Source organism: Leptonychotes weddellii, chromosome 11, assembly GCF_054177405.1.
Source record: "Leptonychotes weddellii isolate Sample4059 chromosome 11, ASM5417740v2, whole genome shotgun sequence".
Taxonomy (NCBI): domain Eukaryota; kingdom Metazoa; phylum Chordata; class Mammalia; order Carnivora; family Phocidae; genus Leptonychotes; species Leptonychotes weddellii.
In genome coordinates, this window is record NC_138379.1 from 11,979,567 (window position 1) to 11,997,983 (window position 18,417).

The 18,417-nt window shown below is 48.2% G+C and overlaps 1 protein-coding gene across 1 annotated transcript in view; it reads right to left on the bottom strand.

Annotated features, from left to right (window-relative positions):
* PTPRJ (protein tyrosine phosphatase receptor type J) overlaps positions 1–17,429 on the bottom strand; it is a 109,759-nt gene extending 92,330 nt beyond the window's left edge. The window contains exon 1 of the mRNA XM_081799000.1: positions 15,664–17,429. Within this exon, the coding sequence (XP_081655126.1) occupies positions 15,664–15,669 (6 nt within the window). The 5' untranslated portion in view covers positions 15,670–17,429. The remainder of the gene's footprint in view (positions 1–15,663) is intronic.
* Positions 17,430–18,417: the final 988 nt, after the last annotated feature.

The window sequence follows — 18,417 nt, forward strand, 5'->3', positions numbered from 1 at the left end:
AGAAAGAAAGAAAGAGATCAGGTGGGGAAGGAAGGGAAGGGAGGGGAGGGGAAGGAAGAAGAAGGAAGGAAGGACGGAAAGAAGGAAGAAAGGGAGGGAGGGAGGGAGGAGGGAAGGGAGGAAGGGAGGGAGGGAGGAAGGAGACTACAAACAACTTAGCCTCCAAGTCAAGTAAGGGAATCTTCAAGCTCAAGCCTGGGTCCCAATGGCCCATCACACAGCCCTGACTCTGTGAGTGACTACGCACACATAAACACACACGTGCGCACACACACACTCACACACAAATGTCACAAGCAGAGCAACACTGCAGTGACAACACTTTATAATATTAAAATACCAATAATAACTAAATGCCCAGCAATAGATGAAATAAAATGTTAGAACAGATGCTGGACTATTACACAGTTAACAATGCTTTAAAAGAACAATTATCACATGGAAACATGCTCACAAAAAGACATCAAGTGAGAGGGCACCTGGGTGGCTCAGTCGTTAAGCGTCTGCCTTCAGCTCAGGTCATGGTCCCAGGGTCCTGGGATCGAGCCCCGCATCGGGCTCCCTGCTCACCGGGAAGCCTGCTTCTCCCTCTCCCACTCCCCCTGCTTGTGTTCCCTCTCTCACTGTGTCTCTCTCTGTCAAATAAATAAAATCTTTAAAAAAAAAAAAAAAAAAGACACCAAGTGAGGCAGGCAAGATACAAAACACTACATGTGCAGTATGATCAGTTTGTAACACAAGTATCCTGGGGGATAAAGCCATAAGGGAATACAGTAAAATATTAACAATGTGGATCTATAGACAGCAGATTAAAGGAGCTCTATTTCTTCTTTATACTTTCCTTCCTTTCTTCAATTCTGCATCCATAGTGACCAGGGGGGGCAGGAAAGCCCTCCGGGTAAGTGCAGGCTGGAATCCCACGTGCCCTGTGCCTGTAACTGCTCCTAGTTAATAACACTGCTAATAATAGCAGGGACTCCGAATGGTAGCTATTATTATTACTTTTATCATTGGAGGAGGGAGTTAAGCCCTGGAAATAAAAATCACAGATATGATGGGATAAAAAGATGCCATCAGTTAGTTAGCTGTCACCCCTGAAGGAGTTCTGCTACCGATGCAAGAAGGTAGAAATGTTCACCGGGTGCTTCTGCAGAAGTTGTCCGTTAGAGTTCCCAAGACTGACAAGTGAACCATTTCCTGAAAACTAGCCACTCTCATGAGAGGTACCGAACATGTGCCCCAAAGGCTACCTAGAGAAAGGGGCACACTCCACCTCGCCTCAGATAGATGTTGCTGGAAAAGCACATATATAGGGATATTGCAAGCTGAACCCGATTTATGACATACCAGGAGGGAGCTCTGTTTCACAGAATCCAAGAAATGGACTTAAAACCTCTATCATCATCAGATCCAAAAAAAAGAAAAAAAGTTCCCTAATTTTGCTGTTCTTGAGGTTTTTACAGCTTGGGTTTTCTTAGCACAAGACATCTCAGCAAATTACGTGCTCTGATGTTTAATTAACTCTCCAAATAAATGCTCAGGGGCTTCCGATACAGCCTGGCATACTGTAGAGGCACTGAGGCACCTTGGGGGAGGAACGTGAGAACGAACAGAAACTATACATTGAGGAAAAGAAACCGAAATTGACAAAACAGGACAGGCTCACCAGCCACATGTGTGAAGACAAATTCATTCAGGCCTGTGAACACACAGCACAGAACACACACTTCTCAAATCATCTGACTGACAGGGAATGGCTCTGAAACCTGAAAAGCCCGTTCACCGGGGGCCTTACAGAAGGCACAGGAATGTTCCACCCGTCGCATACACGCTCCACGTGTCAGAAGTGGCTCAAAAGAGGCCCTTCTCGTTTTCAACTGGCTCTTCTCGACAAAAAGTTCTTTTCGCCACAAAACCTCAATAAATGTAAGACACTGATTTTTCCCCCACAAGTTTCCAGTGCATAAAGACAAGATATTTTAAGGGGGCTCCACAATGAGGCTTCCAAGAGGCATGCGGTGTGATTTAAATTTCACTGTGAGGGACGCCTGGGTGGCTCAGTCGTTAAGCGTCTGCCTCCGGCTCAGGTCATGATCCCAGGGTTCTGGGATCGAGCCCCACATCGGGCTCCCTGCTCAGTTTGAGCCTCAAAGTAGAGATTGCTTAAAAATAAAATCTTTTTTTTTTAAGATTTTATTTATTTATTCATGAGAGAGAGAGAGGCAGAGGGAGAAGCAGACTCCCCACTGAGCAGGGAGCCCGATGTGGGACTCGATCCCAGGACCCTGGGATCATGACCTGAGCCAAAGGCAGACGCTTCACCGACTGAGCCACCCCGGCACCCCAACAGGCCTGATTTTAAACATTGTACCTTTCTCTGTCTCCACACACTGTCTGGGCTTCGAGCTTGAAATGGTGGCCAGAACTGAGTGGTTCTCGTTTGGGTGCAGGTTTGTCCCCTGGGGGGCGGGGGTATCTGGCAGCGTCTAGCGACAGTTTGGGTGGTCACCACGGGGCAGGTGAGGCAGGGTACGGGGCAGGGGAGGAGTGTTACTGGCATCTAGGGGTACAAGCCAGAGGGTACAATCCACATCCTGCAAGGCACAGGTCAGCTCCCACAACCAAGACTTATCTGGCCCCAGGCCCTCCCGCGACTCGAGGGGAAGCTGAGGGAGCCTCAGAGCTCTGCCTCAGGACTGGAAGTGAAGGTTTATTCCAAAGCGGAACTGTGCTCCCTTGGGGTGGGCTCTGCCCTGCCGGGCAGCCATGTGAGCTGAGACGGACACGGACTCTCCTCACGCCTGTCTTCTTCAGTTGTCGAAGGCAGACAACAGAAAGGCCTGCCTCCCCAGATTCTGGTGAAAACAGAGTGAGGCCGCACACATAAAAGGTTCCGAGTGCCCCAGTGCCCTGCACATCGCAAACACAAAATACACGAGAGACTAATTAGCAAAACTGAAACAACTTCTGGATCGAGACAACCGTTACTGCCGTGAACCAGGGATCCGCCGGCCTGAGGGCGCATCGGGCAAACAGTCTTCTAGAAGCAGAGCAGAGCCACTCGGGAGGCTGAGGTCTGGCACAGCTCAGGGTTCTTCGAGAAGAGACACCAACAACCGAGCAGAGTTTCTTGAGGTCACCTGTGCCCCCCACCCCAAGATGTTCTGGGTGAGGGCAATGATTTACCAAGCAAAGGCAGTGGGAGGAGGGGCCCAGGTGCCAGATCTCTCCCAGGTCGGCATTTGGCGGCAGAGAAAAAATACTATCAAAAAAGATGTTCAGCCAGAGTTCTTCTAGACCCCAAAGGAAACAGCAAAAGACTAAACCACGGCCCCCTTCACTTTGCCCTTTAAATAATGTGACAACAGTATTTGCTGAGAAGGCCATTAATGACTGGAACCAAATAACAAGGGAGGCTCGGAGCCCCCCACACAAGCCCCATGAGAGGTGAGGACTGTGTGCTGGGAACTTATGTTTTTAAAAGGACTAGGAAGGCATCTGCCCCGAGGCCACATCACACTCCCCAATCCCATGTCACACTCATGCGCATGCGTCAAGGGAGGTCGCTGGCCACCCAACTTGGGATTTCCAGACTTCTGCTTTCTAAAAGTTTGAGCAGGGTTTAAATATTAATATAGATTAATGTTGGCAACAAATGTGACAGCTTTCTTTTCAGAGCTTTTCCCCCGAACCCTAAGTGGAACACGACCGTGACGGGGCCAACCCCAGGTCCCAGACAGACAGAAACGCCCCCTGGCCTTCAGACCACAGACATGCCACACTCTTGGGTCCAGATTACAATTTGAGACACAGAGCTTCCCCTTTACTTACTAGCAACTCTGAATTTTTCTAATGTGTTTGAGAGTTCATCAATATGCCAACAGACAGACTAATTATTCTTCTGCAAACTGCTGATTTTTCTTACTTTTATTAAAAACACATTACTGTGGTATACCTAAAAATATTACAATGCTCTATGTCAATTATATGTCAATTTTTAAAAATTGCAGTAAGAAGAAGAACACAAAAACCACATTATTCACAGGTAGGCATAGGGGACCTAGAGTCTATTCCAGCTCATCTACTATGCAAACTTAGACAAATGCCCCAGCCTCTCTGAGCCCACAGTTAAACCATATGTAAACTGTGTTAATAATCCCTATTAAGGGGAGGAGGACAATGGATACCACACAAGAACAAGGGTGGTAACTGGTACAATATGAAACATCCGAGTAAAATGGGCTAAAATCCTAACTCTCTCCTCCAGCCCCTAATCCCTGCTCCCACAGTCTAGCTCCTACTCACACCACCACTGGAGAGTCTCAGCTCTTTGACAACAGGGACCTTGTCAATTTTATCCACCAAGGCGAAGTTGAGGGTGGGGCCCAGCACACAACAGAGGCTCAGTAACTACCTACTGAATGACTAGATAAAGTAACCCTGAACAAAGGGCTCTAAGTCCCCGAGTCCTTATCTGTGAGACAGAGCTTATCCCCTTACAGGATCTCGAAGGTTAAATGAGCTCCTGCGTGGAAAGGCACCCGCTGCAGGACCTTCTCGTAGATGCCAGCTAAGTACCAACCCACCCCTTCTTCAGCTCAAAGGAGACCACAAACAAAACTAAGCTTCGAAACGGTCACGAACGCTCTGCACACAATCAGGTGGCATTTTTATTTTCTCCTTCGTTCACAGGAACAGATGTAGAGCTGCACACATAAATGCCAGGTGGCCAGCACCTCACCCCTGGGGAGAGGCAGGGCAGGGTGTGGCCTGCAGAACTCAGACCACAAGGCCAAGCAACCTGGCCCACACACCCCCCCCACCCCCCCGCAGGGATCCAAAGAGGGTCTGAGAAGCCGGCTCCACACTCAAATAATCCACTGGTTCCCCTCCACTCGTCTCTGCCTGCGCAATGAGGGACTCAAAGCACAAGGTGGGTAGAGACAAGAGAGGCAGAGGGAAAGGGAGAAAACCAAACTCAAAAGAAAAACCCTTAGGAGATCCTAACCTGAAAGCTGCAAGAGTCCTGAGCAAAGACCCCCAAGTTTTAACTTGGACAGAGACACCCCACCATCATTCTGCACTTAAAGAGAAGGTCTTCTGCTCAGCTCCCAGTGGCAGAAACCAGAGGGACTTAAATCTCAAAAGAGGCGCAAGGTCACCCACTGGGATTTGGAGCGGTGGTGAACACTGCAGAGAAAGCTCTGGGGTGAAGGGGCAAGTTCAGGCCCAGCTCTGCCACTGCTCTCTCTGGGACCCACTCTCCCCAGCTGGCAACATGAAGAGGTTACAAGGGCACTCTTCCAGATCAAAAGTGGTCTATCTGTATGAGAAACAAGCCACACAATCTAGACCTCATGTTAATGCACTGGACCTAAAAGCTACCTATTTCTCCCACAGAACAATCCCAAATGGTGGGTGTCTCAGAGACTGTCCCACTCCCAGGGAAGAAGAAGAGGGAGTCGCAAAGAAAAGGGAAAAATTCTGGAAGGTGCAGAGCAAATGAGCAAGATGATCCCCCACACCTAAGAAATTTTATGTTCTCAGCAAATACTGAGAACCTACTACGGCCAGGCCCTGTCGGGGGCTAGAGACATAGCCGTGAACAAGACAAACCCCAGACATGAGGGCCTCTACTCCGTCTTTGGTCACTGCTAAGTCCAGCTGGCCCTTCCCTCCCCTGGAGCTTTGGTCACTAAAGGCCTACCATGGGTTTTGACGGGGTAGTGGACGGAGTAGTGGACTTAGGAAAGGAGCTGAGTTCCACCTACTTCATGATCTTAAACAAATCTTCATCTTCTCACGTATGAACTAGGATAGACCTATTTACTTCACCAGTGTCTTCCGACAACCAAAATCTAGCTCATGCCTATGAAAGAATTATGCAGATTGGTTATTCCTTTGTCCAACGTCACTAGCAAGCCAACCAGTTTTGGAGATCCCTTACAGAGTAGTGCCAATAATCACATGCAACCATCCTGGGCCCCAGCCTGGCCCCTGGGTGATCCAACTCCCTCAGGCCCTCACCAGCCATCAGGCCTGACCTCAGAACAGCTGTGAACCCTTCCAACCATGCTGGGCCCTCACTAGAGATCACACCTCCCACCCCCCAGGTGGAACCCCTAGGGAAGTCAAGCCTACATTCAGCTGGGCAAGGAATCAGTTCAACCCCACTCGAGCAAGAAGCATATATGCCTCAAAATAACCACAAGTGAGAAGCCCAAGTGTGGACCACCCCACCCCAGAGAAGGCTGTGCGGGCCAGGACCAACGCCTCCCACAGCCCAGCAGATTCCCCCAGTCCTCCCATAGCTCCAGTCTTCCCCCTACCACCACAACTCCTCCAGGAGGAAATGAGCCCAGCGCCAGGAGCCCTCTGAGCAAACTGATCTCCCGGGTCTGGAACTTTCCAGGGCAGCAGAGCAACACCCAAGGACAGGGGCTGCCCAATGGCCCTTCTGAATATGTCACTTGCCCAGCAGCATGGATTTGAAAGGCCCCGACTAGCTCTGAGATACCGGGGACTCGCCCTCTCTCAGCCTTCACTTCCTCACCCCGTAGGATGTTATGAGGCTTAAGCACGATGCTGGCCCAGGGCGGCCCTCGGGCACCTGCAGCTAGCAGTCAACTGACTGAGCGCCTTCAGCAATCCCACCCCCACGGATCTCAAGAGCCATTTCACTGGACCTTACCAACTTTGAAATATTCCTCTTGATGATGGGGGGAGGGGCAGGAAAAAATTCGAGAACAAAAAAAAAAAAAAAAGAATTGTTCAACCATTTCCTTCCCTGTTCTGCTTTGACCTTCACAGTGTCATACAGGGGGCACTTGTTCCAGTCAAGTGAACACAGCTTTTTCTAAAGACAAGAAACTGCTGCTCTCCTGCACTTGACTATGCTCAGCTCTCACAGTCCTCTAGCCAAGGGGTGCTGGTCTCCCCGGGGCTCCACCAAGGTCTCTCTGGTCTAATGGGTGTGGTTCTGCGAAGACTCAATGTTGATCCCATTTATGAGTATCAGGGCTTGAAGAGAAGGTTCCACCCAAAACGGAGCTGATAAAGACTGAGAAAACCGTCGTCTGCACACGTACCAGGTTCCAGATCTCACAGGTCAATGCCCACTCTGCAGTGTATTTTTTTCATAAGGTGGTCTACCAGCCACATTTGTATAGCTTTAAAAGACTTCTCATATTAACAGAGTCACAAATAATAAGAAAACCTTTTATCAGACCTCGAGCCTAATTCAAGGGCTGGAAAACATGATTATCTAGGATGTCTCTTTGGGGTCACTTTGGATCCCATGTTTCAGAAAGCCCTATTCTTCTCTGTGCATAAGCTTCCTCCAATCAACCAATCAATCAATCTGTGCGTGTGTGTCTCTGTCACACACACACACACACACACACACACCCAACAGACAAAAGAGAGTCAGAGCCCAGGGCTATAGATTTATTCTTGCAAATGTCCCCAGTGTGCTGAGCCCTTGTCCTCTGGTTCTGAATACCCCCAGTCCCAATCCACAGAGCTGTTTTGACTTTGGAGAACGGAGGAGAGGAAAGAATTTCCAATCATTGGCAGAACATTAATTTCTAGTAAATACGCTAAAATTAGTCATGTAACTCAAAGTATGCTTTTTTCAAACTCAGGGACAGAAGGGAAAGGGAGAAAAAGAGAGAAGAAAAGACAGGCTTTCCTTGCCACACAGGAGCAGCAGAAAATCTTTACCTGGATTGCCCCAAAACAAAACAGCCTATTGGTTCAAACGTTAGGAAAATACACCACGTGCTGGCCCCAGCAGAGCAACAATTCAGGACACAGAGTGCTCTATTCATGAGGAAAACATAAGAGAGATGTTCTCTTTGACTATTCAGAGCCTCAGTGATGTTCTACTGGGTGGATAAAATTCATATGACCAAGAAGACACTAAAGACACCCCCTAACAGTCCCCAGCTCTGCAATGCCCCATGCCGCCCCCAGTGTCCCTCACAAAAGGTGAACTCACTCTAATACGGATATTAGGTTCTGAATCATTCAAGAACATAGCATAGTATCTTTATGGGATCAATAAACAAGCCCAACTTGGCCTTCACATAAATGTAAACGATTTGAGAAAGAAAGCTCCCCCCCTTCTCTCTCTCCATCTTTGCACTCAGAAGTTGGGCAGCTGGCAACTTCTCCAGGCCTAAGCACCTAAAATTCTGCTTAAAATACCATCACAACAGTTCCCTGAGTCTCAGTGGTGATGCCTTTCAGCTTTAAGTCCAGTAAATACCTTGAAATGCTCAGAAGCCGTCGTCTGCTCTGAAGCAAAGGTATCTGAACTAAGAAACAAAGAGAAACAGAAGGCCAGTTTCTTCCTTCTCGGGATGACATTAGTGATAACACCAGGTACACGTGAGCACGACAAGGATAGCACTAAACTGCAGAAAGCACAAAGAACGCACTTGATAAATGGTAGCAGGTGTTATCGTTATTATGCAAACCTGTTGTTATTACGCACAAGGATCGAGAAAGGCTCAGATTTTCCACCGCCCTGCATTTTCACAGGAAATGAGCACATGTGACTAATCCTTCATTCAATAGTCACTGAGCTCCTACTGTATGCCAGGCACTGAGTTGGGAGGTAGAGAGACAAAGAAGGCAAGATGTGAGTGGTCTGGTTCAAGGAGAAACAGAGAAATGAAACAGAGCACAGTGAGCCAAGAGACGCAACAGAAGGGTGATCCCAGGATGGATCTGATTAAACGCAGATTTCCAGAAGCGGCCAACAGGAATTAGCCAAGTGGAGGAGAAAGGTGACACACACAGAGGGTGCCGTCAGCCTGGAAGGCCTACAGAAGAGAGAGAAAGCCACACACGTGCAGGAACAACGTGAAGGTCACTATGGCTGGAGCAAAGACAGGTGAAGAACATAAAACAAGAAGCCAACGGGCCAATCACCCTGAGGGCTCCAAGGGCCAAAGCAGGATTTTTTTTTTAAAAAGATTTTATTTATTTATTTGAGAGAGAGAGAATGAGAGACAGATAGCAAGAGAGGGAAGAGGGTCAGAGGGAGAAGCAGACCCCCCCGCTGAGCAGGGAGCCCGATGTGGGACTCGATCCCGGGACTCCAGGATCATGACCTGAGCCGAAGGCAGTCGCTTAACCAACTGAGCCACCCAGGCGCCCAATGAGCCACCCAGGTGCCCCAAAGCAGGATTTTTAGCCATGGGACGACATGCATTTTGGAAACCTCTCTCCTGTCAGTGGTAGCATATGGGAAATAAATTTCTAGAGGCTGCAAAAAAAAAAAGCAAAGATGAACAAAACATATGGAATCACTGTCAAAGCTGTGTACATAAGGAGACTATCCAAATTTTGGCTCTGGGGAAGGAATTTCTTTTATTCCCTGTAAATGTTTACATCTCACTAGGCGTGCACACGCACGCACCCAGCATCTCAGGGGGTCCAGAGATGGAGTTCCCAGTGCTGTGTTGTTTAGCAAAGCCTGTGTTATCTGCGAAGTGCAGTTAAGAAGCAACACGTACCTGAGTGCGTCTCCAAGCCTAACAAACCTGCGATTTGGAAAGTCTCAGGGACAGGATGCATCGGTTATGCCAAGAAAGGGCAAAAAGCAGACTGAGGGAGACACTTCACTTGGAATGTCCAGCTCGTCGCTGGAAGCCCGTTAGCCTCCCATCAGCCATTTTCTCAGTAAGGCTTCAAAAATTAGAGGGGTGAGGGAAAACAGCAGAATTCAGAAAGCTCGTAAAACTGGGCAAATTAACCACACTGAAATCCACAAACATCGTGTCCAGGACAGAAAAAGACAGGGTGTCAGATGATGTTATTCCGAAAGAGAAAGAGAACGGGGAAGCGGGAGGGAGGGCTCCAGGATCAATTCAATAAATCGATAAATGCCACACACAGGAACAAGGACACACACGCCCCCCCACCACGCACGCGCACCACGGCAGAAGGCCACACACCGATGTGACGTAATGATTCCAGAGTCAAACCTAAGCGTAATTCCCAGCACTGCCATTTACCACATGACCTTGCTTGAGCCAGTCTTTTAACCTCTTTGGGCCCCAGTTTTTGACACTGCCTGAACAGCAAAACCTAACTCACTGGGTAGATAAGGATTAAAGGGAAAACCTGCATAGAGCAGTTAGCACACAGTGAGTGCTCAAAAAAGGAAAGGCCATCACCAGCAGTCTTATAGATGAAACCTGCAGGCAACTCATCAGAAAAAATCAGAAGCAAAGCTGCCCTCCCCAGAGAAGCTGAATGGAATAGGAGGCAGAGTCTGTGTCTCCCGCAGCGACCTGCTTGAGGTCAGGGTAGAAACTGCCGTGGGAACATGGCCACTGTCGATGCCGTTGTTAGACCCTCCCTCCACTGAAGTATTTACTGACACCATGAACACCCATTCCGCCAGCATTTACAGGCGCTGACTATGTACAAGCCAATGTGACAGCCCACACTGCAGCAAGCCAGGAGGACTGGCCTTGTTTTCAAGGAGATGAATCCATCAGAAAGACATGTATACAAATATCTGTAATACCACACGGGAAATCGTGCCAGGCGGCAGGTACAGGGAGCGGTTGTAAGACTACGGGAGGCCAAGGGCCAGTTACATGGAGAATGCATAACGATAAAGCACAGAGAGAAGATGTCTGGACTGAGCCCTGCAAAAGGGGTCAAATGCAGCCACGTGGAGATCAGGGGAAGAGCACTCCAGGCAGAGACGATGATCTATGAGGACTCAGAGAGGCCAGAAAGAACGCGAAATGAAAAGGCGACAGCAGGTACGGGGCCGTCCATCGTGTAGGGCTTAAAAGCTAGGAGCCGGGACTTTGATCCTTAGCTCAGCATCGTTCCGCATGCTGCTTCTTACATAGAACATCAACAGGTGTGCTGTGGGGTAAAACCGGCTTCCACAGAATCAAACGGGCTTCCTGACCACAGTGTGGATCTGAGCCCTCAAGAGCTCGAAGGGCTTCGGGAATCTCCTTAGAATGGGAGCTTTTCCCAGCCTGTTGAACCAAAGGGCCTCCCCCTGCTTCCCCCCACCCCCAACCCCCGCAGTCTGTCCTGGTTGGGAGAGAGTGTGCAGTGTAGAAAAGACAGTTGTGTTGATCAGGGCGCTGCTTAGGAAAGTCTCTTTTATATATTGCAAATATAGGAAAAAATGTTAACTATCCTGAGACTGATAACTGATGTTTCCAAATAGGAACAATGAAGCACTCTGCAAGAGGCCTGAATTAAGAGGATTCCATAACATTCACTCTGGTCACCAAACCTATTAAATGCAATTTGAAATGCAATTTTTTTTTTAACAGCGTGCTATGTTCTCACATGTGAAACTTGCACGTGCTGTGCTCACGCCAGGTAAAGGAGAGGATTCTGCAACGCGAGTCCGCTTACCCGGGGCTGCGCCAGGGAACGGTTCGCCGCTGACAAATCAAGGAAAGAAGACGGAGGAGGAAAAGAAGGCTCTAAGTCACCCTGGACCACCAGGCGTGAAGCAGTTTGCTCACGGAGGGCAGTGCGTGCCTGGTTTCTCACAGAGGACTCTGGAGTTCTGACGGGTACAAGACGAGCAAGCTAATCACAGAAACGGCAGCACGGGATTTGAGGGCAGAAAGATCTGGGTTTAAATCCTGTCTCTACTTCTGAGTTCATGTTCTCAGTAAACTCATTTCTAGGAATCTGTCCTAGGCTAATTGCCAACATAATGTGACAATCGCAAAAGGAAAAAAAAAAAAAAAGAATCATCAACCTAAACATCCAAAAATGGTGAAGTGGTTAAATAAGGAATGATAAACTATAAGGGCATCGCTAAAAATCACTTTTTGGAGATTTTTTGATAATAATTATAGTCACAGCCCACGTAACATTCAACGGGGGAAGATGTGGTTTTAGACCCTACATGAGGGGACATGAAATTTACAGGCAGAAGACTGAGCGAGAGGAACGCAGGAAGTTTACAATCGGGGATGTCTCAAAAGCAGCAAAACTCTGTGATTAAAACAAGGCAGGGCAGTTAATGACATGAAACCGGAGAGGGCCTGCCTTAGCCCTCAGACACACTCCCGCCGAGGCTGTGTTAGGAATGCCAAGAAGGGGTAGAGCAGAGATAGACTCTTCTATCGGTTTCAGCCACGATGTAGGTCAGTGTGTCATTTCTTCAAAGAGGTAAGTCAGGATCACAGCAGCCGATAATTCAAAGGCAGAAGAGACAAGAAGAGCTAAATTAAAGAGGCCCCTCCAGAGAGTCCAGCACTCCCCAAAGACTTAAATGTTCATGCTATTTTTTACCCCAGCTATTGACTAGGAAGAATGCACTAAGTAGACCATTTCTCCCCTCTCCAACTGTCCTATAAATTGGTCCTGTGTTTCCCAACGCCAAAAGGGGTAGTAACTCATGCAGAGCAAAATGCCAGTAAGTACAAATTTAGAACATGGGTTAAAAGGTACTTGATCAAACCCCCGGCGACAAACCCTGAAAAGACAGAGGGAGAGAAAGCAAGAGCCCTGCTCTCCCTACAACTTAATTCTATGCTCTAATTCAGAGCAGTATAATTAACCCCGAGTTTTGCTGCTAACACTGAGCTTTTTCAGCCTGATGAGAATATCATTTAGTATCTTGCAATCACCAATAATAGCCATAAGACACAATGGCACCTATTGAGGCTCTAATCAGGGCACACAGTCATTTACATAGAACATTTTCTGTGACTCTCTGTAATACAACGCCACAAAGACTCAATTGAGACACAAGTCTCCCTCCCTTTCCCATAAACCAAAAAAGAAAAAAAAGAGAAAAAGAAAAAAGGAAAGAAAGAAACCACAATTTCCTTTACAGGACAGCCCAGATGGTCCCCACCCTTCCCAAGGGTTCGCCAGGCCCAGGCACTTCACTGGAAACTGCTCATCCCGACGCTGACCAGAGGCTAGACGCTTGCTCATGACCGTGTGTGGACGTTAGCCTCATGTCCTCACATAGACAGAGCAGATCTGGGTGCTCTGGGGAAACCCTGGGCTTAATAAACTGCAGTGAGGGATGCGGAGGGGCCTGGCTGGATTAACAGTTTTCCAATCCAAGCTCTGCTGCCTGGCCTCCCTGGAGCGGCTCCCGTGCCTTGGATTCAGGCCTGGAGAAACATGGGCCACTGTCCCGTCCTGTGGCCCAACCAGGTGCCACGGGCCATGACGTGAGTGTGAGAGAAGGTAGCCAGGTACCATGAGTCACTGGGGAAGGGGAGTGTTATGGCCTTTAGAGGACGGCTGCTGTGCTGAGCAAACAGAGTTCGGAAGCCAGACAGACCAGAGTTGGCATCCTGGCTTCGGTCCTTAGACTGTGAGCAGTTACCCAAATGCTCAGAGCCTTCACTTCCTCCTCTGGGAAACAGGCTTTGAAGACAGTGCTGGGACGAAGATTTTTACTCTGCATCTGAAATACAGGACATGGTGCACAGCATATAAAGAGCGACAATCGTTGGCATGACCATCAGCATCATTACTGCTCAGTAAAGGTTTTGTGGGAAAACCAATAGGACTTGGGGTGTGATTTTTAAGAGCTGAGACCCTGGGGCCACGCTCCCCTGGTGCAAATCCTGGCTCTACCACATGCTGCTTGGGTGACCTTGTTTAACCTCTGTGCCTATGTTCTCATCTGCGAAATGGGCAAAATAACAGTACCCACCTTCTAGGGCTGCCATGAGGATTAAATGAGTGAATATGCACATGTGCCAGGCACTATTCTAATAATTTGTTATATAAAAATAAGATGAGGGGCGCCTGGGTGGTGCAGTCAGTTGAGGGTCCGACTCTTGGTTTTAGCTCAGGTCATGATCTCAGAGTTGTGAGATCGAGCCCTGCAATGGGCTCCACGTTCAGCACAGAGCCGGCATGAGATTCTCTCTCCCTCTGCTCCTCCCACTTGTGCGCGCTCGCTCTCTCTAAAATAAATAAATAAATCTTAAAAAAAAAAAAGATGAATCAATAGGGGATCTGAAGAACAGAGGTTGTTACTATTAATGCAATAATAGCAAAAATTATTAATATCTACATTATGCTTTCATATCCACTATGTTATTTAAGCCCTTAATTGAAACCCAAGAAAAAATATCCTATAATGTGAAATTGAGGTCTAAATTCTAAGGATGGCCCGAGAATCTTCCTTTCTTAGAATTTTCCTTTAAGAGAGTAGAAAAAAAAAAAAAAAAAAAGGCCCTGGTTAATGGGAAGCACCGAATGAATGACCATTTGTTCTTTTTCTAGCTCAAGTCTTTGCCTGCACAGCCAAGTTCTTCCCAACTGAGCACACCCCTCTCACGTGCCATCTTGAGGGGAAGGCCAACGTGTAGGTCCAAGCCAATGGCCAGCAGCAGACATGATGGGCTGAAGGACAGGAAAAGGAAGACTGGGGCCAAGTTTATGGGTTGCTTTCTGACCGAGAAGGGCTTCTCTCAGCCACTGTCAACAGTGTTGGCACCTTGGAGCTCAGACTGAGAAATCGTCCCAAGTCCCTGCTTCGCACATGCCCCAACTGGCCTTGGAGACAAGCCTTTTAGTAAGTATTTGTTGAATACTCAGCTGGCTAGTATAAGCCGCATGCTCTGTATCTGCCAACCAACAGCCACCATCAGGGGTATGGCCCACCACATGGCTATCAAGGGCAGATCTCATGTACAAACTCACCAGGGACGATCTTCTTCACCATTTGGCATTCTGAGAGATTTCCACACAAGGTTTGGAACAGCTCAGTGACTGGTCCTTGGTCACTCTGCCCAGATGCAAATCCAAGGCCAGTGAGGTAGGCAGGCAATTACATGCCTTGCATGTCTGCCAAGACTGGACACAGGCACCATCTGGCCAGTGTCATGGATCCAACATGACGGTGACCTCGCCCGGTCCCTGACCACCATATGTAAAAACAGCACCTGCCCCCATCACACTGTATCCCCTTATCCCATTTCACTTCCCTTCACGGCCCTGAGCCTCCCGTTCTCATCACATGTAAGCTCCATGAGAGGGGGGACTTGGTCTGTTTGGGTTACATCAACATCCCCCGCACATAAACAGTGTTTGGCACAGAGTAGGTATTGAATGATCAGTTAATTGGTTAATTAATCAGAGGCCAAGGTAGTCAAAAAGATGGTCAAAAACAAAATCCTGCCTGGGGCCTAACTTAAAAGGAAGTTTTTTAAAGAGCCCTTGAAGCCAAGCCAAGGAGTCTCTGGAGCAGCTTAGCAGCAAGAACAAAGTTGGGCTTCTCGGTTTCTTTCTTCTCCCTTCTCCCCTCTATATTTTTTTCAGAATGTTTTGAAACTGATGGCACATGAAAGTCCAGAACTGAGGGACGAGAATTTCACACAAAAAAAAAAAAGAAAAGAAAAAGGAACCAGGCCTGGGGGAACACGGAGCAGGAAGATGCTGGGGACTGAGTCACTCTCTGCCGCCTGGCCTCACCTGGCCAGCCTGACACAGCAGTGGCACCGAGCCTCGACCCGGCAGCAGGCCCCTGAGCTGGACACTCAGCCTCGTGACAACCCAATGACACAGTCAGAGGGGTGCTGCCTCTAACACAGCGTGAGGTTCTAACGTCAACGGGGAGAGGCCAGGATCAGGCATAAGCGTAATATCCCTTAAAGGGCGCCAACATAGCGAAGGACATACCATCATTCCCTTGGGCTCCAGCACAGGAACAGGTGAAGCAACAGGCTAGAGGCTTGTCTTCAGGAGCACTGTGCAAAGGTTATGTATCTTTAATCCTGGAACCTGGAACCATACTCACCATAGCAAGAGAAGCACCATATGAGAGGCACCAGGATACCAACAAGAAAGATCAGATGCATGTTTCCCATCCCACATTCTGTCCAGGCCAAGTGTGTACACAGAGCTAGAAGGAGCAGAGCCAGAATCTGACCCCACCCCACTAGCGTGTTGAGCCAGACTCAGGCCAGTCCTCACGGGCCTATCTATCCAGGGACAGCACCCAGCGATGTAATCCCAGCCCCATGGAAAGAGACTGCCATCTTTTATGTCTTCCTCCCATACTCCAGGTGCTCCCCACACGCCTGCTGGAAGCACATCGGCCACGCAAGTTTTAATTGTCTGCATCATGTTTTAGAGTCCACTAGAGACGTCCCCAGGCTCCAGGTCAGCAGCCCTGGGGTGGTGGTCCTTCCCATCTCACTGCTATGCAAAGCTCAGAGACGTAGGAGACGACAGAGCCCCAGAGAAGGACCCCAGTTGACCCAGGTCTCCCGACACCAGGACCAGAGTTCATTCTACCTCTGCTCCTGTGATCATTTACATTCGGCCCCCTCACCTTTTCAGGCTCCCCATATCCTCATTCTACCATTTATAAAAAGAAAAAGCAGCTAGGAATCTGCACACCGAGACTCCAACAGGCAATGGTCACTGTGCAGAGCAATCAGATGGTTCTTCCGGTTTGAGGCAAGCAGTGGAGTAGAAAGGCAGGCAGTTTGCAAATGTCTACAATCTGTTAAAGTCCTTTAAAACACTGCATGCTGCCCACATCCAGGACATCCAGTCTCCCCATCTTCCTTCATCAAAGACCCCTAGTTTCAATTTTATATAATGCACCCGGGACTAAAAGGCTATATTTCTCAGCCTCTCCTGCAGCTAGCTGTATGCGTGAGACTAAGTTATGAGCAGTGAGACCTAAGCAGATATGTTCCGTGGAATTTCTAGGGAAGAGCTTAGACAGAGCGCCACAGAGAAAGGCCTCCTTTTTGGCCTGCGCCTTTCTCCCTTCTGCCAGCATGTGGCTCAGACATGAAAACTGGAGTTCCAGGAGCCACCCTGCACCGTGGGGCAGAGGGGAGACACCTGTGCAGGAGCTGGGTCCCAGGGGACACTCTGGGGCTCTCATGGCCCTGGACTGCTACCTCCAACCTACTTTTATGTGAGAGAGAAATAATCCTTGACATCACTTAAGCCTCTGTCAAATTACTGTCCCTCTGAGAGGTTTTCCGTTGTTGTTGTATACAGCAAAAGCTAATTCTAACATAAGCCCAAAGCAAAAATAAAACACCAACAAAACCCTGCCCCCATCTTTACTCCCCACCAGCTCCATAAAAAGCAAAACATCTGTCCAGATAAAAATCCAACATTCCTACAAATTAATCCGTTTTACATTTGAATGTCCAGAATTTCTTATACTATCATCCCTATCACTGGCTCCAAAGAACATTCAATCAAGATTCTGTTTCCTTTCTAATTAAGAGAGAATTTCCCCCAGTCTCACCGTGAGGCCCCCATCGGAGGTCTTCACGGGTCCAGGGGATGAGAGAGTATAGAAAGCAATGTTAGGCTCCCCCATGGAGAGAAGAAGGGCAGAACAGGACTTCAAGCTGAAAACGGTATGTATACCTTTAATATTTTATTATTTTCTCCTAGGCAGCGAAACATGTATGTTCATCAAATACAAACTCTGCAATAATTACAAAGGGAGTTGCCAAAGAAATTCTGAATACACAAAAGAGAAAAAAAAAAGGTTCTATGAGCACCTCCCACATGTGCATAGGATTTGGGGGATTTTGTATCACCTCACTTAACCCACACTAAAGAGATAATAATAACATGAGCTAGATTTTCCTATTATCCCATAATATATAAGAAACTTGTGTTTGGAGCAGTTAGAGGATTTGTCCGAAGCCATATAACTTGTCAGACATTCTTCTCGTAAAAATAATTGGGAGGGGAAGAAAGAAAGAGCAAAGAGTAACTTCCCCTCTTCATATTTTCCTACATAATCTGAATTCTATATAACTATGTACATGCAATATTTCATAATTTTTTCCTCTTACAAAAATAGTAAGAGTTATTTTTCATGGCTCTGTAAAGGAAGAAGTAATTAGACCAATACGCATGAGGCCACAAGGTCTAATCAAGGCACACAGTTGTGAGGATTACCTGACCCAAGAAGACAAGCCCACGCCTGCAAGGCGCGGTTACGAACACCGAATAAGGCAGGCTGTGTCCCCTGCGCTCCTTGCAGCACCCCAGCTCTCAGCAGAGGGCCCCCACATAGCAAGCCCACGCCCAACGCTGTGCCCAAAGCCACCATACAACACAGAGACAAGCCTGTGTCATGCTGCACTGGTGTGTGGTATGAAATCATACACCCACAATTTAAAATGTTCTTTCCTGGGCGCCTGGGTGGCTCAGTCGTTAAGCGTCTGCCTTCGGCTCAGGTCATGATCCCAGGGTCCTGGGATCGAGTCCCACATCAGGCTCCCTCCTCGGGGGGGAAGCCTGCTTCTCCCTCTCCCCCTCCCGCTGCTTGTGTTCCTGCTCTCGCTATCTCTGTCTCTGTCAAATAAATAAATAAAATCTTTAAAAAAAAAAAAAAAAAATGTTCTTTCCTGGGGCGCCTGGTTGGTTCAGTCGGTACAGCATGGG